Raw genomic sequence first — 27,967 nt, 5'->3', positions numbered from 1 at the left:
AACCCAAACAAGCTTTGGGCCTTGCACATGTGTGACAAGAGCTTTTGGAACCCAAAGTTGCTTGGGGAGCTTCTTCTTCGACTCCTTAGCAATTTTGCCAATGAACTTGGCCTTCACCTTGCCCTTCACTTTACTCAAGAGAAAATGATTATTTTGGAACATTGATGAGTAATTCTTGGGTAATTTAGGAAGAGGACGTGATGGTAAAGTGCACTCCCTAGTGTGGTGCCCGGTGACTTGGCAATGTTGGCAATATGAACCAACTTCCTTGATGAAGCTTGTCTTGATCTCCGGAGAAGGAGTTGTAGCCATGTTTGGCTCCGGAAATGAACCAAGACCTCTCTTACCATAGTCACGGGCATTGTTAAAGAGAATCTCCTTGTGGATGTATTCTCCCCTTGAGAGTTTCTCCACACTACTCTTGAGACTTGCCACTTGATCCATCAATTCCTTTTCCCCAGAAGAGTCAAGCTTGGGCACAACATTAGTGGCATATGCATCAATGAGTAGGTCATCACATGAAGTAGAAGCATTGACCTTTTCATTAACAACTTTCTCAAGACTTGGGTCAATTACTTCATAAGCAAATTCAAGTTCTTGATACTTGTGAGCCAACTCCCTATGCTCTTGTTTGAGCTTTTTGTGGCTTTCTTCAACTTGCTTAGCAAGTACAAGTGACTCATTGTGCTTTTTGAGCAAGTCATTGTACTTACTAAGTAAGTCGGAGTGGGCAAGCTCTAACTTGGCATGAGTGCTCTCAAGAACTTTAACTTTGCCCTTTTCCCTCTTGATGACGGATGTATACTCATTGATGAGGTTAGTAAATTCATTTGAATCAAGCTCTTCATCACTATCATCTTCACTATCTACCTCACATACCTTGGTGTTACCTTTTGCCATGAGGCACATAGGAGGCGGAGGTAGAGATGGTTCTTCATTGGTGAGGGCGATGGTGACAATGTCTTCTTCATCACTTGAGTCTTCGCTTGATGAGACATCGGTCACCCATTCTTGTTTCTCCACCAAAAAACTTTTCTTGGTATGCCCTTTCTTCTTTGGGAAGAGCTTGGTCTTCTTATCATGGGTCTTCTTCTTCCCAAATCTCTTGTTTTTGTTCTTCCTCTCCTCTTCTTCATCATCGCTTGAATCATGGCGATGCTTACCCTTGTTGTCCTTGCTTCTTTTGTCCGACTTGGGGCAATTTGGACGGATGTGTCCTTTTTCGCCACAATTGTAGCAAATCTTGTTCTTGACATCCATTGGCCGGAACATTCCCTTCTTGGAGTCAAAGTTGAAGCCCTTCTTATTGATCTTCTCATTCAAGCGTGTGAACTTTCTCATCATGAGAGCAAGTTCTCCATCATCTTCAATATCGGATGAGCTTTCATGATGATCATCTTCTTCATTGCTTGAGCTTGAGTCTTGTTTGACCATCTTGAGCTTGCGGGATTTGTTTGTCTTGGTCTTTAGAGCAATTGACTTGCTTGAAGTTGGCTCTTCGGTCATACCAAGAATGCTCATTTCATGAGCGCGAATTTCGCCCACAAGTTCTCCTACTTCCATTGTGGCGAGATCCTCCTTTTGAAGCATAGCATTGATAATGTTATACTTGGGCTTCGGGAGGAGCATGAGGATCTTGCGGTTGATGGATGCACTGTCAATTTTGGATATTTCAAGTGCATTAATGTCCTTGACAATGACATTCAAGCGAGAATACATATCATTGCAATTTTCATGAGCTAGCATTTTGAAGGAATCATACTTAGCTCTAAACAAGTGATATTTTTGTTCACGAACTTTGGTGGAACCTTCATGTATTTCAATGAGTTCCTTCCAAATATCACTTGCTAGGTCCATGCCATTAACTCTAGCAAAGACCTCCTCACTGATAGCTTCGAAAATTGCATTTCTAGCTCTAGCATTCCATTTTAATTGGTCGGGGGTGGGATCTCCGGTGAACCCGACTTTAGTTGCCAACCATACTTCGGGGGCAATCGCATCAAGGTATGCGGCCATGCGAACTTTCCAATAGGCAAAGTTCTTGCCCTCGAAGTGAGGCGGCGAACCACCCATCTTGGCCATAGCTCTAGGCGGTGAAGCCTAACGATCCAAATGAGCAACGAGGCTCTGATACCAATTGAAAGGATCGATGGACCAAGAGGGGGGGTGAATTGGGCCTTTTTCAATTTCTAAAACAAGATAAAACAACCTTAACCTATGCAAGAACTAGAAAGGCTCCAATTCACGAACCGGATAACTAGACTACCTACACAAGCTAGATAAGATGAAAAGAGATAAAGCCTAGCAAGGTAGAGCTAACTAGTGATTCCTAAATCAAGCACATGAATGAATTGCATGAAAGATAATGCTTGAAAAAGTAAAGTGGACAAGGGACAACCGGATTTTTTCCCGTGGTATCGATGTGTTGGCACACACCCCTAATCCACGTTGTGACACTCACAAAGAGTATTGTCACCTCCCAAGTCACCAAGACGAGGGCGCTCACTAAGAGTCTCCGTTCACCATCCCGGTGTGGTGGAGATCAAGCCACGTACAAATCTCTTCTCCGGGCTTCCACAATCCTTGGCAAGCTCCGCGAGAATCACCTCGATCACCAAGATCGCCTAGGTGATGCCAATCACCAAGAGTAACAAGCTAAGGCCTTCACTTGAGCAAGAACCAATCACAAAGAATGGATGCACACAAGCTTCTCTCTACTCAAGTCCTTAATCTTGCTTCTTGAATGATTGAATGAACAAGTGTATGAAATGTTGAAGCTCAAGGTGGCTCTTGACTATAGTATGTGTGTTTGGATGTTGCCTGGTGTCAAGAGTAGTAGAATGACCCATTGGAGGGGTATATATAGGCAGCTCACACGAATAGAGCCGTTGGAGAAAAAGCTGCCAGAAAACTGCGTAGCGCCGGTTAATCCGACGTCGCTCCAATAGTCATCGTCGGTTTAACCGGTGAATCTAAACTGCCACTTCTGAAAACTAGCCGTTACAGCTTGGGCAGATTAACCGTCGTCGCATCGGTTTAACCGGTGAGTGTAATCATCCATTGATCAACAGAAATACCAAGTCACTGGACAACTGCACCGACGTCCAATTTCAAATAACGTCGGTTTAACCGGTGTATTGACTCGTCCAGTCCTGCTGACCTCGTTTAACCGACGTATAGAAAACTTTAGACGTCGGTTAATCCGGTGATAAGGATTTTTCTTAATTTGCCTTTTCTGACTTGAGTCTTGAATGAAATCCAAATATTCTTGAGATATAAGTTGAGAACCACTTATTTGAGCTTCTAGAAACCTGAGTGACCATTGTGTGCATCCATTTTCAAATGACCATGTCCATGCTCAAGTTACTAAGCCTAAACCCCTCTTAATAGTGCGATCACTTCAAAACTATAAAACCTATACTAACCTAAGTGTCCTTCTCAACCTTATGACACTTAGGACTAGAAAGATCCTTAGTCTTGACACATTATAGAGTTGAATGCCGAGATCGCCTTTTTGAATAATGAAAATTAGGGGCCTCTTTTGACATATAACCAAATGAGCAATAATGATCTATAAAGCTGCACAAACTCATTAGTCACAATAATGGTTGTCATTAATCACCGAAACATACCTTAAGGGCCTAGATGCTTACAAACCTATTGACCGATGCCTCATGAACCGCCTCGCGAACTCTTGATACCGAACGGTCAATTAGTGCTATCCCCGACGCTTCGCGCCTTGCGTTACGCTAAGCCATCAACTCGCGATCATCATCCGTACCATGCAACTCGACATCTAATTCACGCTCAACTTTGCGCCTTGCATTACATAGGGTGATGTCGGTGTTTTACCGGCTGCCCACAGAGGGGTATACCTGAGGCGGTAAGTTTAGGTGAGGAGACGCCGAGATCAGGAACTTGAAGGTGCAAGGAACATAAGATTTAGACAGGTTCGGGCCGCGAGGTGCATAATACCCTACGTTTTGTATGGTGGTTTGTATTCTCTTGGATGTAGAATGATCTTGATGATCTGTTTTGAATGGGTCACTGCCCCCCCTTATATATTCGGGAGGTCAGGGTTACACAGATCTAATCAATACGCGCTAAGGAATCGTACTAGGGTATAACTCGGGTAGTTTCCTTCTGTATCGACTAGCTTTATCTCCTACTCAAACGAGTAGAAAATAACATAAATAAGAGATAAGACGGGCTTTATCTCTTAACCCTGTTTAAACTACCTTATGTACACAGCCCCGTAGCCCCGGGTCTGATAAGCCCCCGAGCTCTTCGTAGCTAAATACTGTAGGCTTCTCGAGTACTTTTGAAGCAGTCTTCGGCTTCTCTTGAAGCTCCGTCTTGAAGTTCTTTTTCGAGGACTTTCTTGGCTGCATCGAAGCTATGAGGTGGTCATGCCCCGAATTACTTCTTTGTATGGTGTGCATTGAAAAATCGCACTCCATATGCAGTAGCCCCCGAGCCTTAGGTTGAATCGGAGAATCAGGCTGAGGATCATATTAGTCTTGAATCTTCCTTACTTCTCAAATAAATTCGAAAAAATAAGTAGTCGATGCCACGTATCCCGTAGCCCCCGAGCTTTGAATCCAAATCTCTCAGGTTTGGAAATAAGGATCCAAGAATCGAGGTATTGGTGTTACTTTGAAATTTCGAGAAAAACTCTTCGCCTTCTGCATACTGAAACTGAGCCTCCCGCTGGTTTATTTAACCGCGCGGTGACTTAAAATTTCTTCTGCACTCTCAGTCTTCATATGAGTCGTCTTCGAGTAGTTTTGCGGCATCCAGCCCCCGAGCTTACGAGCCAGGAGAGCCAAAAGAGCCATGTCGAGTAGTGTGCATCGTCCAGCCCCCGAGCCTGGGGACTAGCGAAACTGTAATAGCTCGCCGTGCTGCCTGAAGAGTTGTTGCCGAAGCTTGATCTGAAAAAAGACAATGCATACATTATATAGCATAATGCGAAGATACCGAGTAGTACTCAGTAATAATGTGAAGACATAAAAATTTGTTCGGTGTAAAAATTGCCGTGTCGAGCTCTTTTTTAGGCCATTTAAAACTCCCGAGTAGTATACCTGTATGCCTGTTATGTTTAAGCACCTGGTCCTGTTTTAGCCATTGCTCATAGCGTGTATGAGATCTTTGCCTCGTGTACGCGTAAATGCATTAGGCATGACAGACGAACCGAGGTTTCATGGATTAAGTCATGTGCTACCCGAGTAGATTAGCGACTGTTAATAGGAGACAACGAGCAGAAAGTAGTCGTCATGCGACAAAGAGGATGCACAGTGCGCAAAAGTAGTCGACGAAGTGTAGCTTTGGAGGGTTTCAATGCCCATCGAGAGTCGTACACGGATAAGTAGTCAGCGAAGTGTAGCTCTGGAGGGTTTCAATGCCCGTCGAGAGACGTACACAAATAGGTAGCCGATCATGGAGTAGCCCCTAAGGGTTTCATGCTCGTCGAGAGGCGTACCCAAAAAGGTAGCCGATCATGGTGTAGCTCCCGAGGGTTTCATGCCTGTCGAGAGGCGTACCCAAAAAGGTAGCTGATCTTATGAAGAACAAGTCGGAAAATGTATAAGTTATTTAGCTTGATTCATGGACAAATATCGACGAAACCGTGGAGCTCGTTGATGGAGCTGCGACGATTTGTTGATGAAGCTCGATTAGTCAGAGTCGATTCCGACTAGTTTTCAAGTCGAGACGAGTAGTTGATGTAGTCGTCGGCGGGCCGCCAATCGTCCTCGCGAAGTCGAAGTAGTCGGACTCGTTGCTGCTGCGCACGGACATTGCGGCACAAGCCGAAGTTGAAGCGGGTCATCGAGGTCGGCGGTCGCGGTGCATCGACGATGCAACGCGAGGTGAAGTCGAGCCGAGTAGTTGAGGTCTATGTAGCCGTTCGTTGAAGGATTCGATGATGAATCGATCTGCCGATGCATATGTAAGAAGCAGCAACCCGCCACCTTGAGTGGATTGATGTTGATGACGAGATCCTTCAAATTCGCCCAACGATCGCGACGATTGGCCCCACGGTGGGTGCTAGCTGCGACTTAGACCCATGAGCCGAAAATGAGCATCGTGCCCTCGGAGAGCACGGCACTGGTGAACTTAAGCGATGCTATCAAGTTCGCCGGTGGATCTTCGACGCGCACCCCTACCTGGCGCGCCAGCTGTTGGTGTTTTACTGGCTGTCCACCGAGGGGTATACCCGAGGTGGTAAGTTTAGGTGAGGAGACGCCAAGATCAGAAACTCAAAGGTGCAAGGAACACAAGATTTAGACAGGTTCGGACCACGAGGCGCGTAATACCCTACGTCCTGTATGGTGGTTTATATTCCCTTGGGTGTAGAATGATCTTGATGATCTGTTTTGAATGGGTCCCTGCCCCCCCTTATATATTCGGGAGGTCAGGGTTACACAGATCTAATCAATACGCGCTAAGGAATCGTACCAGGGTATAACTCGGGTAGTTTCCTTCTGTATCGACTAGCTTTATCTCCTACTCAAACGAGTAGAAAACAACATAAATAAGAGATAAGACGGGCTTTATCTCTTAACCCTGTTTAAACTACATTATGTACACAGCCCTGTAGCCCCGGGTCTGACAAGTGAGGCAATCAAATACTTTCTTAATCCAATGATGAATACGACCGCTAACAAGTCCAAGATGCACTTCAGGGCGGAACTCAAGGAAAGGCCGGTGCAAATCAAATGATTGGGTACCAACGCCCAAGAAAAAGCACGGCGCTCCAATGCATCATGTTGCAAAGCCATTTCTACATATTAAACATTAATTACTCATTATGTTGGGTGAAGCACTAAACTACAGTATTTTTGAAAGTAAAACTAATTTCACTACACTTATCAAATAAATGTAAATAACAGAATAAATTCTTAGAATTACAATAAAAATATACTCATACTCACTGTCTATATTCAAATTACATATTTGCATTCACATTCAACTTGACATTTCACATTCACTATTTCTAAACCCTAATTATTTTAACACTCTTCAGTTTGAGGTGAACACTCATCGTCCCACGGCATATGGGATGCAATCAACGTTCAAAACATTTATTCAAGCTCTATATGCAAAAACTATCGAGAAGAAAATAAATCTTTATTTAGGAACATGTATCTATGGTTAACCTTGACCCTGCGGTGACGACACCGCTATTCGGGGCCAACATTAATATCCATGACACGGTGCGGTACAAGGACGTGATGAAGGAGTACAGCTTTGGTCCGAATGGTGGCATCCTCACCTTGCTTAAAGATGAGAATTTCTTCATTGAGACCAAGACCGTACTCCATCATCACATCCTTATACCGCATCGTGTCGCGAATATCATATTGGCCCTGAATGACAGTGTCATCACCGCATGGTAAAAGTTAACGACAGATACATGTTCCGAAATAAAGATCTTTTTTTACATCTCGATGGTTTCAATGGGAGCCTGAACAAATAAATCATTAAAGTATCAAAATAATTCCTTCATAATACAAAATAAATACCAAGTATATACATTTTTCACTTTAAAAATTAGATCTTTCACATTCACTAATTATATATTTCACTAACTTCAAAGCATAACAATAATGCCCGCCCTTGGAAATACACGTGTCACTTGAAATTAATCGAAAATAAATGTTAGCATAATGATATATACACACATGTCACTTGAAATTAATTGAAAAAAATCACTCTATATTTCCCATATGCAAACTAACCATATTCAAATTCTAGTCATCGCTTCTAGCTATATATATCAAATGGATGTGTAGATATCAAAAAAATCATGCTAATTCTCGCTCTTTCTAATAATCACAAATTTCTCTAAGTATAAAGCATGAAACGAAGCATAAAGACCATCAAAGAAGTGAGGATGAAGTTGCTAACCTTTTGAGCACTTGGAAGCATGAAATCCCCACCAATCTTGAGAAAAATGGGCAGCACCTCCTCTCTAAAACATCTTGAGGAAGAACAAGCCCGAGCTCCAAATGAATGGTTTGAGCTCGGGGAGAAAGAAAGGTGTTGATATATAGACGAAGGCACGTTACTACCGGCTGGTGGCTCAAGCCGGTACTAGATCTCCATTTAGTATCGGCTCGAGTCTCCAGCCGATATTAAATATCCTCGGCGCCATTTAGTACCGGCTGGAGGCAGCCTCCAGCCGGTACTAAAGTGGCTCTAGCCGTTGCCCCCCGATATCGGTGGTGCACTTTAGTACCGGCTGGAGGCTCCAGCCAGTACTAAATGGCTCCCTAAGGTACTGTTTTTTTGGCTCGGTACTAAATGCAGGTGTTAGTACCGGCTCAAAATGCAGCCATTACTAACGCCAAGAACGAATGCTTACTTCTCTGGTTACGTGAAGACGTTACCGTCTGGAGCAACCAAACAAAGTGTGTAATCGTTATCAGGCAATCAAATACACCGTAATTCCATTCCATTTGCGTTTGCGTTACCATTTCACCAACCAAACAGCACCTATATATAAACCGGTGTGTGTTGGATGACACAATTCCGTAGAAAAGGTGAAAGCTAAGATGGCAGCTCACCGCCTTGAGTGGCGCTATCCAACGGTCACGTTCTTTAGTCTTCGCCATTGGAAATAATGGAGCGCAGCATAGAATGTTTGCCTTGAACAAGTATTGCGAGAGCCTTTATTGCTGCTTACTTTCACTCTTTCAGAGAACCTGATGGCCTGATGGCATCTCCATCGCTCTCGGTCCCGGCGTACGACCTCCTACTGGTTTATATATATATATATATATATATTTATATATATATATATATATGAATGACAAGTTTTATCTATACTATACAACCGTGCGTATGTCCACATGCTCATTTATCATTTTGAGTATGCTTATATATAATTCTAAGATATTTCAAAGGGATATGTACGAAAAAATTTAAAAGCATTCCTATTTTTCAAATATATCATGATTATATATTAGTACTAGTATATAAAATGAGTATATCCATATACTCCATGTACAGTTATATACTTAAAAGTATATATCATCCCAAGTGGTCTATGATCACACACACCTCGTACATACCTTTCGTTGGGTCAGATACATACTACATCATGAGATACACATGTAGGAGTAGCTACAAGCGCGTGTAGAATGAATTTTTCATACACTCGCGTGTAGCTACTCTCACCATCAGTATACCACCGTGCGTATGTCCGCATACTCATTTATCACTTTGAATGTGTTCATATACTAATTCTAAGATACTTCAAAAGGATATATACAAAAAATTTCAAAAGCACACATATTTTTAAATATATTATAATTATATCTTAGTACTAGAATATAAAAATTAGTATGTCCACATACTATATGTATGGTCACATACCCAACGTATATACTATGATAGATGTTCTAGTATGATCACGTACTTCACGTACATACTCTTCATTGGGCTTCATTGGGTCAGATACGTCCTACGTTATGGAATACACATGTGGGAGTAACTACAAATACGTGTAGAATTGATTTTATATATATATATATATATATATATATATATTACAGGTTGTGGTACGTACGTAGGGTAGCTAAGACATGAAAGGCATTGCGGCCACTTTGTAGTTTGTACTACTGTGCAGGATCGGATGCACTGACTAATCGAGTTGCCGTTCAGGCACTCACACAGTGTTTGTTGGGCGATCTGTGACGACAAAAGATCGGAAATAAACAACACACACGACCAAGTACTGGTCGGAGCACTAACTCTGGCTAGTACAAAGTGATGCTATGTTGTGGCAAGCAAGGGTACCTGTTTGCAGGACATTCGGTCATGAATGCGTCATCTCAATCATGCATTTAGCTTAATCGCTGCAGAGATAATCGATCGCCGGCCGGGACGACCCATGTACGGGGATCGATCGGAAGGCCAAGCGGATCGAGTTGCTCTGCGTTTGGCCTTCGTTCCGATCCACCCCCACCAGCAGGCTACCACATGTGATGAGCCCTGCTGCCCTGCTCATCACGATGGGTCTTCACCAACCAGGCTACCACCGTTTGGATCGGAGCATTATTTATATATCTTCACGATCGACGCATCTGATGAGGCATCAAGTGACAAACCAGTAGCTTATTACTAGCTATTAGCTAAGCACCCGGATCAGAAGACAGAAAAAAAAACCACATTGTCCCAGCAGACAACTAGCTAGCCTAGTTTGATTTGATACGGGCTTATTGCAGCTTGCTTCAGCCATGCAGGTTGAGTTACTTGCTGTCCTCAGCAGGCCCGGGCCCCCCTGATCTCTATAGACCCCCCCCCCCCCCCCCACACACACACACCACCATACACACACACATACTAAATGTATAATAATAGGTTATTAGTAGAGGACAGTACTAGTTACTACATACTTCACTTATTTACCAGTACCTAATACATAAATTTTGTGACAGAAGGCCCTATGTCATTAGCTTCATATTCAAATGTACATCCTTATGAGTACACTTTTGTATCACATAGTTGAAATATTAGTAGAGTAGTTCTTGATCGATAAAGCTTGTCCTAAGTCCTAACAAAACAATATACGTCTTGTAAAAAAAAATGAAGTAAGATTTAAAACTTTGACCGTCGACAATTAACACATAAGGATCTGTAGATTTTATCTTATCTTACCACTACTAGTGGTTGACTCCTTACCCTCCACACATGAGAATGTGAGACTCATTTTGAAAGCATCTATGTTAATCCTCGCATATGACATGCTAGAAAAAGAGAAGAATGCTAAAAACTTTCACAAAAACCAAAAATGTTGGGAAACTAATAATTTTATGATCTAAAATCATCATTAACAACAGATACCATTTGACCTAATATATCTCTAAAGTAAGAAGTTTTGGAATTAAATAACCTACGGTGTCCCAAATATTGCTTCTAAGTTACCCACTCTGATACTAAAAATGACCAACACAAAATGCCCTAATACTTCTAAATTACATCAGTCAACACAAAAACAGAAATAAGTAAAAGCACCTCTGACATTCACATCAAATAAATTAGCACAGCGTGCCATTGTCTCGCACTGTTCTATATGGTTTTGACCTACAAATTAATTTAGGTCTCTTTGTGTTTGTGTTATTTTTGGTGAAGACCAGATGGATATAGTAAAAGTGAGGAAAACCAAAAAACTAACTCTGTATAAGACTTTGTTTTGGTAGGCTGGCAGCATAATATGGTCAGAACACACGTATCAGCTAACTATAAATCCTAGATTTTAGGTATTTCGTGAAAATATCGTCTATGTATTTTCTAAATAATATTACTAACTCGTGGAGGTGCACGGGTTAATGATAGTCCTTACAAATTATTTACCATTGGGTTCGTATTTTAAAGTGTTTTGTACTATGATCATTTGTGATTGTAAAAAATATAGTATATATACGAGATATTAATTAAGGTCAAACCACGTCTTACATTTTTTTATTAAAAAGGAGAGCACACTTGAGTTAGAAAGCCTAAGGCTAATAATTCGGTATCGCTTGTGTCCTCTTGCTGCCCCCTTGCCTTTTGGCCCCACACGCTTCCTGATTTTCTCTCGCTTCTGGCTTCCGATCCGGCACTGACTGCAGGCCGCGTGGACTGTCCGTGCATCACGCTTTGCATGGACGATGTAGAGCTCCACAAAGGCTTGCAAATATTATTAATAATATTACAAGGCCGCGTGGAATGTCATTACCCTTCTTCTTTCAGTATATAAAGTACACTACATCATTACACGGCTTGCAAATATTATTAATACCACTAAAAACATGTAGTGTGTAAAGCAACATGATTTGAGCGGAAATGGATCAAGTCATGTCCTCGCATCTCCACCACTCGACATAGAAACATGTCATGACTTCATGTAATATATATGGATGGAAAATTAAAGTATTTTTTTCTGTCGAAACCTTGATTAGTATGGCCCAAACGAGATATCTCGGCGAAGGTTTACCGCAATTATCTACGACTAATCCTCGGTCACATCATAAAAGATTGTGAAGAACAACAATAACCTGGACCATTTCAGAAATCTTTAATGTCATGTAGTCTCTACTTGTAAAATATAATGACAAGCTTATAATTAAGGAAGTGAGTACGAGCTGGTAACTTTACACTTTAATCGTACTTAATATAAGCTGGCCCTGTACCTTGCTGGTACTTTTATCGAAATTGATAAGCCGTCCTGTTCCACGCATGCATGTCGACGTCCAAACACCCTAAAGCTGATTTTGTTTGCAACTTCTGGATTTTCATGCCATTTAGAAGGGAAGTACCGTACGTTTATTTGAGGCAGATTTTCTGAATATGGTGCCCAATGTTTGAAATGTTTAGTTCCTCATTTGGTGAAAAGGATCATTTTAATTAGTTTCCTCCAAAAAAAGGGAGGATCATTTTGAATTTTCGAATGATATCGAGGATCGATGCAGGATCTACACAGCTCCATATATGTATGCATTATGTAGGCACTAGGCACTACACATTTGTATTCATTATTAAAGTTTTGAATACACATGCATGGCCAAACTGTCTGAATTTTGGACTGAAGCAGAAGACCCTGCAAGAAATAGGTCCAGGTCAGGACACAAACCACCTTTCTCAACAACGACCCTGCATGGCTGCATCCCAAAAGGTCTCAGTTACATGTCACTGCAGGCTTAGCTGCAGCGGGCCCCAATCCCAACTCGTTTAGTTTCATTATTAAACTCGTATCCTATCCTCTCTGCCATCACAAGTCCGATCCAGCACAATCTAGCTGCTCTGCACTTCGCCGAGCCCTAGCCCTACTCGAGCTAGCTAGGCAACCACATCCAGGATGAGTGAGCGAGGTGCCCAAGGTTCATCCAATGCCGCTGCAGCCGCGAGCATCCACTCGTTATCGCAGCTTCCTTTCATCCGCCTCGCCGGCCGCGGCACCACCCCCAACCCAGCGCCCATTCGGCTGTTCGGGTTCGACGTCCCACCCGGCGCTGCCACGGTCGTCTCCCCCTCCGTGGCCAAAGACGCCGGCGCCAAAGATACCACCACCACAGCCGCAGAGGCGGCAAACCAAATGGCCCCGGGTCCGGGCGCAAGTGGCGGCGGCGGCGGCGGAGACGGCCGGAGGTTCGAGTGCCGCTACTGCTGCCGGAACTTCCGGACGTCGCAGGCGCTGGGCGGGCACCAGAACGCGCACAAGCAGGAGCGGCAGTTCGCGAAGCGGGCGCGCTTCCAGACGGCCATGGCCATGCGCCACGGCAAGTACTACCACCCGCTCCCGCTGGACCCCGCTCGCCTCCACCCGAGCTACGCCGGCTTGCCGCCGCCGCACTACCCCACGTGGACCGCAGGTGCCGCATATTACATCACGCCAGGGACGATCCCGCACCAGATCATTGGCAGCCAGGCGATGCCCAAACTCTGGCAGCCCCGTGCCGGCGGCTCCGCCGCCCTTGGTGCGGCGACGACGGTGGTGGCCACGCGGCGTCAAGATCGGCCTCTGTCTTTGCTCGGGCGACAGCAGGCAGTGGCGGCGGCGGGAGGTGCCGGCTCGGCAACGGTCTCCCAGTCGACCTTCTCATCATCATGGTCCACTTCGCCGCAGGAGCGCCCCAGCCTACCGGAGCTAAAGCAGAATGTGAGTTTGGATCTAAGTTTGTAGTGAACTGGTTGGCGACAGAGGCAGACAATTGTTGGTTTGTTGCTGAACAAAAGCAGCGCGCGTCTCTTCTTCCTCCCTGTTCCTGATGCATTGATTGTTTGGTCAGAAAATTGCTGCTTGTTTAGCAGCAATATATTTAACACCAATTATGGTGCTCTGTGTCAGGTACTACAAAATTCATTGTGTGCTTTTCTCTGATCTAAAGTGATTCGTCTCTTTTGTTTAGAAAAGGAGGTACACCATGGTGAAGTTTCTCAAAACACCAAAACAAACAGAAAAAAAATACTTACTACCTCACAGTATATTATTAAGCAAAAGCGGCTGTGTCCTGTTGAGAATTTTTGTAGTGTTATTAGCTCCGATCCATCTAGTTGGTAATAGTAACTAGCAAGATGGCCCGCGCAAATAGCGCGGATAGCTAGTTTTTATCCATGCTAATTTTTAGGCGTCTTTTTACTTCAGACTAAATTTATTCAAGTGAATTTGTTTTGTAGTTTCATTGTCATTGTTTTTTTCCCAAATAGCGAAGGTCAAGATACCATCTTTTTATCATCATATTTCATGGCACAAAACATGACATGATAATAGGGAATATCTTATGTATAAACATAGTTTTTTGTGTAATTTTTTGTCTTGTAATGTGAATTTTTATTAGGGAGTAGTTATGGTGATAGATTATTCTTAGCTTTAAGAAAGAGTTATGGATGAGTTAGCAATTAGTATCTCTTTTATATAGGGAGTACTGATAGTTTTGTCATACATATTTTTTCATCTAAGTTGGAGACATAACTTTACTGTTACCTTCTTGGAGGACTGACCCATTTCAAATCTGAACAAATGAAGGCTTTCCTGTCATTTGTTCTGATGAAATCTCTAGTAGAATCCTTATTCACATGCTATGTAACATCGAATCCCTTTTGTTTGCACCATCATGGCTATTTAGTATGGCATCACCCGCCAGCATTTTTATCCAGCTAATCGAACTGACGTATCCTTGCATGGTTTCCATGAATCCTTTGTCCTCTCTAAATTACAGGAATCTGTCTCTAATTAACCACATCTTCACCATAGATAATACTAATATTCTTCTCTCTCATGCACCATCCATCATCATTTTAACCACATCTTCTGCTCATCTCCATACTCACAAATCTCATCTTGACGCTCACTGTTGTTCTAGCTGAGCAGGTCTCCCGCCGCTCTATGTGGCACTAATATTAATGACGTGCTATTGCTTATGGATCATGCTCTATCATATGTGGACCGCCACCTAATGTTTTTTTTGCCACGTCCACATATGGATGCCAACCTCATCTAGGTCAGGACAGTGCATAGAGAATTTGGAAGTGGCATGGCAACTTCGAAATAGAAGGGGCAAGAACAGGTATATCGATAGAGAGATTGGAATTAGCATCCTCAAAACCACCTCTTACCTTACTCTTTCTGTAAAATTTGTCAGCATGTCATCTCATCAATGCATCATCACTATCATCTCATCGTCTGCATATCAGCCACAAAATAAAGTTCCCTTAAATTTATCAACATACATATAACTTTGCCAGTGACACCATCAATGAACCACTGGAGTGCTGCCTGTCACTGTTGCAGCACCTCTGCTTGAAGTAAACTTCCTCCATCGCATCTACTTCTCTTCCATCGTCAACTAAAATGGGTTCCACCTCTACTGTCATGTACTCCCTCCGTTCTAAATTCTAGGTTGTTTTAACTTTTCTAGATATATAGTTTTGCTATACACTTAGATATATGCTATATTTAGATACCTAGTAAAAATTTGTATCTAGATTCACCAAAACTATCTGCTACTTGAAACGGAGAAAGTACATATTTGTTTCCTCCTCACTATCGTTTGACAGCTTGAAAGAAGGCAACCTCAAGAGAGGATTATTTCCTTGCAGTGCAGCTATGCAAGAGAGTCAATCCGTGAGAGCTTGTTACGCTGACTGTCGTGCTTACTCTTAAGCACCACGTGGCCGCTCTAATCAAGTTCTAGGTTGTCGGATCGATCTTGTTATCGTTCGAATAGAGTTATCCTTGCAGAAATGAGCAGCTCCACACTCAAATTATGTTGTTCTCGTTCTCAGATTGAGTTTAATTTTACCCCATACAAATTAAGTGCCTTGTAACCATATTGAACCGACCCCACTTAAATAGTGCATCCTTCATCGCCCGTTGAGCTTCTGCCCACCACACCCAAGTGATTTCCTCGTCATTGTATTGAGCTTACTCTCAACCAAATCAAGATCGTCATTGGCATATGCATGTGGCGGACGCTCTGGCCAAGCTGCACAGCTAGCTATGGGTCAGATTGAGTCGAGAGGATACTGTTGAAGGTAAAAGTGAAAGGGGTAGGATGGAATGAAAAGTGTAGTCTCCATTGATGGGGGACCATTGTTTTTATACAAGCCAAAGGGGCAGGGGCCGAAAGGACACGCCCCTTCGGGATGGTCTCTTCATGATTAGTAACTGCCTACTGATGTAATTAATCATTAACTAATTAATTAATTATAGATATTGATCACTAATTCTAATTTCTTCATAACACTCCCCCTTGATCAATTTGCTCTTGTGGTCTTGGAAACAATGGAATAACTCCTCAAAAAATCCTATGGGAAAAATAAGGAAAAATAAGGAGATGTATGGATATAACATAGGAAAAACTCCTTCAAAACCCTTTTGGGAAAATAGGAAAAAATGTTGATACGACATATATGATTGATTAATAGCATATTGCCTCATTAAAAACCTATGTATGAGAAAACCTTGATAGGAAAAACTTATTAGGAAAAGAGTACAATTTTATAATTAGAAGATTATAAACATGTTATATCAAGGGTTTACTCCCCCTGATACTTGCAAATCTTTAAGTCGTCTTGTACTAATTTCAAAAATATGTTTCTGGAATAATGATGTCGGTAAGAACTATGTGAATAAATCTGCAAGATTATCACATAACTTAGTTTGCAAGATTTCTATCTCTCTATTTTTCTATAGCTCATGAGGATAACCTGCATTCATTTGTGCAATGCAAGCAGAATTATCTTCATAGATAATTGTTGGTTTCGTGATTGAACCAATATCACATGACTATTGTATGCGATTAATCATTATGCGAAGCCATACACGTTCACGGGAGCTTCATATAATGCAATTATTTCAGAATGATTAGTGGATGTGGCTACTAGAGTTTGCTTGGATGATTTCCATGATATAGTCGTTCCACCATATAAAAATATAAAGTCTGTCTAAGATCTAGCATTGTGAGGATCAGATAGATAGCCAGCATCTGTATATCCAATTATAGCTTTATCTTGGTCAAACAGGTAGAATAAATCAAGATCTTGTGTACCTTGGAGATATCTGAAGATATTCTTAACTCGTGTCCAATGATGTTTTGTTGAAGCTGCGCTATATCTAGCTAGTAAGTTTACCGCAAATGCAATGTCAGGCCTGGTGCAATATGTGACATACATTAGCGCCCCAATGGCATAAAGATATGGAACTTCTAGTCCCAATAATTCTTCATCTTCAACCTTAGATCTGAATTGATCCTTATTCATATTAAGAGATCGAAAGACCATAGGTATCTTTGATGGATATGATTTATCCATGTTGAATTTTTGAAGAATTTTCTGGATATATGCATAGTGATGTACTAATATCTCTGATGGGGGATGTTCAAGCTGAAAGCCTAAGCAAAGTTTGGCTTTACCCAAATCTTTCATTTCAAATTCCATCTTTAGATGGTTGCGTGCTTCATCTAATCTCGTGTATTTCTAATGATATTGAGATCATCCATATACATGGATATGATACAAAATCCACTTAAGCATTTCTTGATGAATACACATGGGCAATCATCATTATTAGAAAAACCTTTCTGTAGAAGGAATTTCTTTAGTCAGTTGTACCACATTCTTCCCAACTGCTTCAAACCGTATAATAACGTTTGAAGCTTTACACAATACATGTTGCGAGAATGATTCTTGTTCGGAATATCAAGCCCTTCAGAATTTTCATATAAATATCTGAATCTAATGACCCATAAAAATATGTTGTCACTACATCCATGAGATGCATGAATAGACCTTTCTGAGCTGCCAATGATTTTAAGTATCAGAATGTTATACCACTCATATCTGGGAAATATGTTTCATCGAAATCGATACCCGGCCTCTCCATGAATCCTTGTGCTACAAGCCTCGCTTTATATATCACCACCTCATTGTTTTCATTCCTTTTATGGATGAAAACATATTTTGACCTCACGGAAAAAATATTACGAGGAGTAAGTATAACCGATGAGAATACTTCTTATTTTTTGAGCGAGTGCAATTCTGCCTCAATTGCTTCATTTCATTTGATCCAGTCCGAGCGTTTCATGCACTCTGCTATGGTCTTAGGTTCTGGATCAGGTTGAAGGTCACTTGCAATCTTCGAGGAGAAATTAATATCGACAATTGTAGTTTTTCTATTGAATGATTCTTCAGAATCAATATAATTAGTGAAAAAATTATTTACCCTTTGTGACTCTTCTATATTTTCCAAAGTATTAGAGTCAAAGTTTTCTGATGTCCTAGCACTTATATTTGTGTGCACATTTGTCCTAGGTATATGGTGTATCCATTGAACATTCATATTGTTTGAATTTTAGTATCCAATTGGTGTCTATCAACATGATGTTGATTTGCATTTACCGTTTATCCTTCCCTTGTTTCCGCGGATACTGTTTTGGAGTTTTATCCTTTGTTACCATACTTCTCCCTGTCTTATTTTGATTTTGGAGATTTTGAGTAGGAATATCTACTCTTTCTAGTATATTAACCCCAGGATTGTGTGATCTTATGACACTTGTAGTCAGTAAATGCTTCTGACAGATTATTTGCAATATTTTGCAAACTAATGATCTTTTGAACTTCACGTTCAAATTCTATAGTACGTGGATCATAAGACTGAATACCTAATGGATTCCAATTTATTTTCTAACATTCTTTATGGTTCATATTATCTCCCCCTAATACCGGGAAATTGTCCTCATCGAAGATGCAATCAGCATGACGGGTAGTGAATAAGTCCCCAGTAACAGGGTTGAGGTATTTTATGATTGATAGTGATTTATACCCCACATATATCCCCAATTTTATATGGGGGCATTGATGTACGCTGCTGTGGTGAAATCGGTACGTATACCGCGCAACAGAATTTTCGCAGATGGAAAATACTTGGTTGATTCCCACGTACTAACTGCAACAGGGAAGTCGTATGATATGGTATGATATGCAGTAGGTATTATTTAAATCAAGTCTGCGGCGTGTAAGACCGCATGGCCCCAAAAAGATGTTGGTAATTGCGTTTCTGTAGTAATGGTCTTGCAATCAATTTTACTCTCTTGATAAGAGATTCGGCTAATCCATTTTGTGTATGTACATAAGGTACAGAATGTTCCACATTAATGCCTAGAGCCATACAATAGTCATTGAAGGCTTTCGAGAAAAACTCGGCAGCATTATCCATCATGATGGATTTTATTGGATTGTCCAGATAATATGGTCTTAACTTGATAATTTGAGCGATGAACCTTGCAAAAGTATGGTTTCTAGTGGATAATAAACATACATGGGACCATCTTGTTGATACATTAATAAGTACCATGAAGTACCTAAATAGCCCAGTTAATGGATGGATAGGACTACAAATATCACCTTGAATGCGTTCGAGAAATGTTAGTGGTTCAACCTTTATAGGGTGTTAAGATTAATTTCTCCATGGCACATGCGGTGCATACAAAATCTGAAGGTTTGGAAAATTTTGAAGTATTCATGTAATGACCAAGTGAATAGCTGATAATTTTTCGCATCATCCCAATTCTAGGATGACCTAGGCGATCATGCCAAATCTTGAAGGCATCAAGATTTTGAAAAATTATCTTATATGCAACATGTTGTACGGGTTTGATGTATGTGAAATACAATCCAGTTGATAGTGAAGGAATTTTCTCAAGTAGTTGCTTGGCATAACCGTCATTTTTGTGATGAATAGATATTCATCTTTGTTGTCATTATGAGTTTGATATGGAAACCATTACGACGGATATCTTTACAACTCAATAGGGTACGAGTTGAATTGGGATACAAGAGTGCATCCTCGATTACTAATTGAGTACCCACAGGGAGAATTATTATGGCTCGATATAAACCAACAATCATGGCATTGCATCCTGCGATAGTCGTGACATTTCCTTTGCTCTTAGTGAGAGTTTGGAAATATTTTATTTCCCTAAGTATTGTGTTGGTGGTAGTACTATCCATTAAACAAAATTCTTCCTTCATTTGGATTGTCCCAGTAGGATAATCTATAATGATTGGGTTAAAATATATTAAGATTAACTCAAGAGATTATATAATACACACTTTATTTATTAAGTATCATACGTCTTACAATACATTATTGTATGTCTTACTATACTTTGCGACAACAAATATTTACAACACAACATAATATTTACATGAAAATGGCTAGATAATCATGATTTGGGGATGATGGAGACTAGTTGTTGTCTCCAAATGTGTGGTTGGATTGGAATTCCACGAGCATATCGTTAGTGTTGAATAAGTCATCCATCTGCGGAGAGATCTTCTCATCATTATTTTCCATAGGAGTGTCCTTGGAGCAACTGGCGTCAGTAGGTTGAGTAGTGAAGTGTGCTTCATACTTGTCCCCTTGAACTTGTTTGCCAAAAGATTTCTGGTAGAGTTCAACCAAATGTTTGGCAGTGTGGCACTTCTTAGTGATGTGGTTGTGACAATCACACCTTCGACAAACTTGAGAGTTCTCATGGTGAAAATTTTTCTTTGAAGTGCCTTTTCCTTTGTGAGAATCCTTATTTTTCTGATAATGATGCTTTTTTCCATTTTCCCTTAAAATTCTTTTTGAATTTCTTGCCACCAAACTTCTTTTGAGTGTTCTGACTATTGTAGTGAACTTCAGGCAGAGATTATGCGCCCACGGGGCGCATTTGATGATTCTTTGTTAAGAGTTCATCATGTTTTTCTGCCTGGAGTAGGTCGTATATCAAGTCAGAATATTTGGCACAGTTATGGCGGTGGTATTGCAGGGAGAAATGTAGACAATGTCTTTTCAATCTTTTCTGCATCATTAACTGGTTGATCACAAAAATGAAGCTTGGAACAAATCTTGTGAATGACAGAGTTATATTGTGCAACAGATTTGAAATCCATAAGACGAAGTAGAGACCACTCTCATCTTGCTTCGGGCAAAATGATTGCCTTTTGCTGATCATAGCGTTCTTTGATTGCAACCCAAAGTGCTATAGGATTCTCTTCCATCATATATTCATTCTTAGATCTGGGTGAAGATGGTGTCTCAAGAAGTATAATGTGGTATATTTGGCTTCATCTGAAACAGGGGCTTGTGGATTTGGCTCTTCAATTGTATTGTCGATGCCTTTTGCAGTTAGCATGATTTTTACATCCATAACCCAAGTTAGATAGTTGCTACCATCTACTGCAAGTTCAGCGAAATCTTTGTTGACTAAATGAGCCATTTTCCTACATGAGAGATCATGTATAGAATTAATTTATCATGGTAAATTGAATAATATGTGCGTAAATGTATGCAAAATAATGAAGTCATGATGAGCGTTACAACATAATTTAAGGTATATTAAATTAAATAGTGTAACTATTGTATTCTTATTCCTGCAGGAATCAATGACTTGATAGTCATATTTTAAACAAATTTCATTGTATAGAATATTTTGGATATACACTTTGTCGGTAATCATCATAAGATATAGAGCTCTCAGTAATGACAAGTAACTTGCTGCCTAAAAGTATGGTCTCAAGGCTAATAAATTCATAAAGAATTTATTGCAGCCGATGCCTAGGTCTCCATTACCTTGTGTTTCCCAAAAAATCAGATTTATATACCTCAATTTTTTTTAATTTTGCATATTTATACATGATGTATAATATGAATCAAGTGCTATATTGGTAAAGATTCAAATATATATAACTAACGCATGAAAAGATTGTTCTAAAATTATATTTACATAACCAATGTGAGATTTGCGGATCATATAATGTACAATTATCATAACATCCATATTATATTGGTGCTAATCTTACAAACCTCATGGTCTAGATAGCTATTTACAACAATTATGCAATCCGGGATAGTCTGAGGACTAAAATAGAACAATCTAGGGGTCTCAAATATAAACATGCAGCACTGAATATACTAAAGCATGTAAATGGATAGAAACAGGGGGGGCATGTTTTTGAAATTGCATAGGAGAGAGTGGGGTCTCGGCTCGGCCTGCATTTCGCGTCGGCTTGCCGCGGCTCGGCTCGGCCTACAGTGTGTGCCGGCTTGCCGCAGCTCGACTCTGCTGCCTGGCCGCGGCCGCCCTGCAAGCGGCCCAAGCCGGTCCAATCGTGGCTGGCCCCTATAAATGGGCAAGAAGGGGGCGGTTAGTGTTGGAAACCCTAACCGTCCGCCCCTTCCCAGCCGTCGCCGCCGTCTGGCCAATGTGCCGCCGCCACCGCCTCCTGCCCATTGTACCGCCACCGCCTCCGCCTTGCCACGCGCCGCTGCATGCTTTGCTCTAGGTGCGCTACACTGGCTCCTCTCCCCTGCACTACTTTCGCCCCCATGCGCTGGCCGCCGGCCACCGCTGGCCTTCATTCTCGAAGGAGAGCCCCAAGGCGGCAAGGCTCCAAGTTCCTCGGTGGATGCCGAGCCGGCGGTCGGTGGCCGCCATGCAGCCGAGGGCGCGTGCAGGTGAAGGGGGCGGCGGGGATGGAGGCGCCGTAAGTGCCTCCGAGGAGGCATCCACGGCCTCCACTAGTGGTGCAGCCGAGGAGGGGCCGGGGTTGCTGTAGAATGGTGGTGCGCCCCGGTGAGCCACCCTCATCCCAACGGTGAAGCTTGGGTGCGCCACCATGGTGGTTCGGGCGAGGCCCAAGGCGGCGTTGGCGGCCGTGAAGGAGGTGATGGTGTGGCGGCCGCCGGCATTCAAGGGTCCTGCCAGAGGGCCAAAACTGGCGTTGCCGGTCACCACCACCATGGAGTTGGGCTCGGGAATGACCCCGACGCCAACATCATTGCATCCTGGATGGCAAAGTCGGAAGACTAGAGGGCAGCGAGTAGGCTCTTCTGGTGGCGTGGGCGTCGGAAAATGCGGTGCGGCGGAGTTCCTCTATCCGTTGAGGATGATGCCGGTGGTGTACGGTGGTGTCAATGTCCTGGTGAGCACGGAGGAGGCACTGGTGGTATGGTTTGAAGCCGCCGCCGGCGGCATCGAGGGGCTAGGCCGTTGGCCTTGGTGCACTGGTGGTGCCGGGGTTCCTCGGCAATGGCAAGGACTCTGGTTGCAAGGCATCCAGCGACCCAGACCACCGGTGAAGCGACGGCTATGACCACCAGGGATGCGGTGGCCACAACGACGACATCGGCATGCAGCGATCCAGTGTCGGCGTCCATGAACCGGAAGAACGAGGAAACCATCGTCGATAGGGAAGAAACGTAAGTCTGTGGGGTCCATCTTACCCAGGACGGGAGTGGCCTGCCGGCCTCTGTTTCTTACCTTGCGCTCAGTAGAGTAAGACGAAAGTACCGATGACGTGTTGAATGTAAAAGTGAGAGGGAAAGAATGGAGCGAAAAGTGTAGTTTCCATTAAGGGGGACTATTGTTTATATAAAAGTCCAAGAGGCAGGGGCCGGAGGGACACGTACCTTCGGAATGGCCCCTTCATAATTTTTATAATTAATTAATTAATTATAGAAATTGATCACTAATTCTAATTTCTTCATAACAGATACGATAGCTAGCTCAAAGGTGCATGTCCTCGGCAGCTCAGCCCTCCTTTGCCAGACCTATGTCTCCCACTCGTGGTGTAAGCAGCTATAGCTAAAAGTTTAGAATTAACTAAAACCTTATGACAGTTCTATTAGCTATTTCCATATGCACACACGGCTCATGATTGGAGTATACCCAACTGAAGTTTGTCAGGGGAATCAGAGTCAGAACTTGTGCCTGCCCTTGCAAAACAAGCCACCACCCACCATCCGTCCGCCCGGTTTATGTGCGCCCGTTTGGCGAGTCCAACTTGCAGTACCGCACCACCCCTGTCCACGCATGGACGCGGTCAAACGAAGCTAGCTGACCATACATCTGTCCGACTGAATTGTTAAAATAGAGTTGTACTTCCATACATCTATATATAACAAATCAATATTTTTTAGGAAAAGTAATGAATCAATATCAAAGAACTTTTTGGTTAATATAGACCGTTAAATCTTCATAAAATCTGACGGTGCAAATACTTCTCTTTTTTAGATTAATATGAAAATTTTTAGACCCTCTCGATGAACATGATGGCTTCTTTTATTAACACTCAAATAAGATAGTTATCAACAGTACGCCTTCATCATGCATCTATAGTAGGACGCTAGCAGGTGAACTTCGTCACTTGAACCTCCAATTTTTTTCTTGCAACCAGCCAATGACAATTCAAACTTACCTTTGGAGTTTGAAGAATGTAAAAATTACATTGTTCGTCTCATCATTATCAGAAGAAGAGCTACTAGCTACTTGATGATGAACTCTTTAGCCATCATCAGTATTTGAAACTATAAATCATTACCGTTTTCACGTGCAATACATTGGTCTAGAGCTCTCTGCTGCCCTTACTCATTTTTATCCCTATGAGTCGGAACTCCTTAAAATTTGAAGAAAAGGGGCCAATTTGTACAGCTGATGAATGTGTTGAAGAGCCCGATCATCCAACATCGAGGATGATCATGTGCAATGATGTAGTAGCTACTGAAGTCACTCGTAGTCATGCTGATGTTGAAGAAGATACAATGGCAAGAGCCACCATGCACGTCTCCAGATGGTAATGACCATGGGAATCAATACTGATCTCTATGTGAAAACAGGTCACTACTGATAGGGGAAAAGTGACGGGCTCACGTTGCATGCTACCCCTCTCCTCCCATGGTCTTAGCGGAGTTTCATGAGGAGTTTTACGAGCATTAAATATCATACCATATCAGCAAATTTATTGATATGGTAGGATCATTAAGAGGAGAGACAATGGGGAGTTTCAGATAATGTAAGAGGAGTTTCATCACCATGACACTTCTCCGGTACAGTTACCAAGTTCTTAGTTTTGATAGCTGTGTAATAAAACTGTGCAGTGAGACTAGTCTTAGAGACAATGAATCACACGATGGTATATCTCATGAGCATTATTAGATAAATTACTGAGAACTTAGAATCATTTATTGGATCCTCAGAAACCTCACCAACTTCCAGAATTTGCTAGATGCGGTGAGAACACAGTACATTCAATGTATCTTGTGTAGGAGAGTCAGACATGGTAGTAGGACGAACTTATGTTTAATCAGTTTTAGTAGTAGTTAGTTGTTTGTGCATATTTTATAATGTTTTTGTTTAGAGTAAATTAAATATCTTAGCCCGCCGTCACCAGTTCAATTACTACTATTCTGGGTTGACCCAGCGAGCAAGCTGACCAGAGATAGATGCCCTGCACGACGCGCTGCGCCATGGTCGGCTAAGGGCCGTGCGTGCGCGCTAAAAGGCGTCGTTGTCTCCTTTGCCTGCGCGCGCGCACGGCTGGATCGAGAGCTAGTACGTGTCAGTGAATGCGACGCGCGCAGCCGCAGCGGCATCCTGCAGATCGCGCCGAGAGCCGGCCATGGTGCTCTTGCATGCTCTCATCTGGCACTGGCAGCCACGACTGTCGGGCGCCACTGTAGCACGCGCAGTGTGCACGCCTGGCGCGCGCATGGCATGGTGTCCATCTGTGCCTTTCTGACTGCGTTGCCTGCGTCCGCCACCGTGGCGCCTGGCGCCATCCGTAATCGCGCGCGTGTCGCGCGCAGTCAGCTCGCACTGCTCGGAGGTCCGATCCAGTGGCTGGCCACCTTACAAGCAACGTACCTGCATGCTGTCTGTTAGTTATTTACTGTTGCCCGTGTATGCCATCTAGCCATTTTCCCAACCTCTGCCGGTGACTGCCGTCGTTCTGCGTCTACACATGTGTCCATCACTTGAAGCAGAGTGTGTATGTGTGTGTGTCTTCAAGGCACTCTCTCCGAGTCTCTGGCCGGGGCATGCCGGGAGGACCAACAGTAGTCGCTTTTCGCCGCTGTCAGAGTCAGAGTCAAAAGCCAAAAGTGAGCTCGATCTGGTAGTTATCTACAGTTGCCTCGGCGTTCAAATATAAGTCCATACGACCATCCTGTGGACTGTACGTGGTCCTATTTGATCAGATACTACAAAAACATGTCCCATAAGCTCTTCACAGTCAGAAGCCAACTTTTTTATAATTTCTAGCTGATCTAAACAGCATCCATGTCTATCAATATATAAGTTGAAGGTACCCACCTATACTTACTCCTACATATGCTTTTATTATACTTCGTGTATGTTTGGAGGGTTTATTTTGACTTTAACTTCACCTATTTTACGCAAATCAAGGGACTGTATCATGAAGCCATCTTGTAAATTCGGACTAAAATGACCAAGGAGACGGCCCCCTTAATTGTGCCTAATCAATGAAAAAAAAGACATATATAGCAGCCTCATAAATACATAAACAACCAAGGAGACTTCTTAAATTCTAGTAGGAAATAGAAGGACTACCAATAGCAATGCGTTAAAGAAAAAAAGTAAAAGGAACATGAACATAAGACAACAAGAGAATATGATAACTCAAGCCATGATGTGAGAAAACACAAAAATAGAAATATAAGACATGGAATGCAAAGAGGAAAAGATCAATTTGTAAGAACGCAAGAGAATTCTTGCTTTCTAGTGGGGTGCAGAAAAGGGAAGAAGAGTAAAGTTTACTGGGTTCCTTGTGAACGTATGATTTTGATGTGGTGGCCTAGGGTTTAGAGATCTTCGGTTTTTTAATCAAGCTCTTTGTGTCAGAGTGCTCAAAGCTAATTATTATCCTAATGGTGACTTGCTTGACACGGTGCTTGTGGATAATGGTTCACCAAACTGTGGCGGGCAGTGGAGACGTGGAGTTTGGCTTGAAGCTGGTGCCTGCCACGAGGTGATGAGTGACTTCGCCTGGCCGGACAATGGTGCGGGGATCCGTATACATTCTGGTGGTGGTGGCCAAACTCAGCGCTCTCACAAAGGCCTGGCCCAACAAGCAAGTCCTAGAAATATTGTATATGGGCTGAGAGAATCAAAGCGATCGTCAAAGACTCACTCTGGGCTGTGACAGAGGTCCTCCATTACAAATGGAACAACTTCATGTTGGGCCGTCATAAAGGTCCCTGAATGGAACAGCATGTATATCTTTATGGTTAAGTATTGTGTATTGAGAGGCACATTATATACCACGAAAGGATAATTAGATGTAAAACCTGAGTATCTGTGCCGAGTGTCCCGATTGAGAAACTCAAGTCTTGGAGAAACAAGTTTTACCACAAGAAACTTAACTTACAACGCTCACTTCATGTTTTATTGATCACTCATATAAAGAAGATTCGACGGTGGATGACATACAAGCTGTGCTATCATAACTCAGTGGCGGAGGATGGAAAAAAATTATGGTGTGATGAAAAAATGGTTGAAAAAAAGATAATCTTTTGTTATGAGAATAAGGAACTGTTCCATCGACAGTACTGTAGTTTTGTAATTATTATTCCAATTCGAAGAATACTTTTAAAATAACATAGTACTAAAAAAATCGCCGGCAGTATATATACTTGGCAAAAAGCAGTGGACTGTCGCTGTCCCTTCCCTTAGAATTTTATTATCACTGACCTCTGAATGTTACTGGGGATTTTTTTTCTTTTAGCAAGCTCTCTTAACGCTAGCTACTTGCCTACATGAGGTTCATGCACAGTACTAAGAAAAAAAGGTACGGTGCAACGCCAACCTATCTCTTTGCTTTCCCAACGCAATAATTGAAAGGCGATCGAACAAAAAGAGCTGAAAACGCTGCAAGAAAGACGACCTAGCCCAACATGCCAACACATGAAGATAAAAGGATGTACTCACTCCCTTCCAAAATAAATATTATTTTAGTATTCAAATTTTGTTTCACAAAGAGTGATATTTTAGCTTGTAATGAGATCCATCTAATTAAAACAATACCACGTACCAAGAAAATATTGTATAGAAAAACACATAGAGCCAATCAAATACTGAGCAGATGTTACTTTTCTAGTTCAAATGTATATGTGTTTATTGAGGATCCAGAAAATCAA

The 27,967-nt window shown here is 42.2% G+C and overlaps 1 protein-coding gene across 1 annotated transcript; it reads left to right on the top strand.

Moving 5' to 3' along the window:
* Window positions 1-12,844: 12,844 nt before the first annotated feature.
* On the top strand, window positions 12,845-13,669 carry LOC112873253 (zinc finger protein GIS-like). The gene has a single exon (XM_025936253.1). It carries the CDS (start codon window positions 12,845-12,847, stop codon window positions 13,667-13,669), a length of 825 nt encoding a protein of 274 aa, XP_025792038.1.
* Window positions 13,670-27,967: the final 14,298 nt, after the last annotated feature.

Source organism: Panicum hallii, chromosome 9, assembly GCF_002211085.1.
Source record: "Panicum hallii strain FIL2 chromosome 9, PHallii_v3.1, whole genome shotgun sequence".
NCBI classification, from domain to species: Eukaryota; Viridiplantae; Streptophyta; class Magnoliopsida; order Poales; family Poaceae; genus Panicum; species Panicum hallii.
Note: the sequence above shows the minus strand (reverse complement) of the source record. Positions and strands in the feature narration are given on the sequence as shown.

What these genes read in the sequence shown, in the direction of transcription:
- LOC112873253 (XM_025936253.1), top strand. Translation starts at nt 12,845, where the DNA reads ATGAGTGAGCGAGGTGCCCAAGGTTCATCCAATGCCGCTGCAGCCGCG.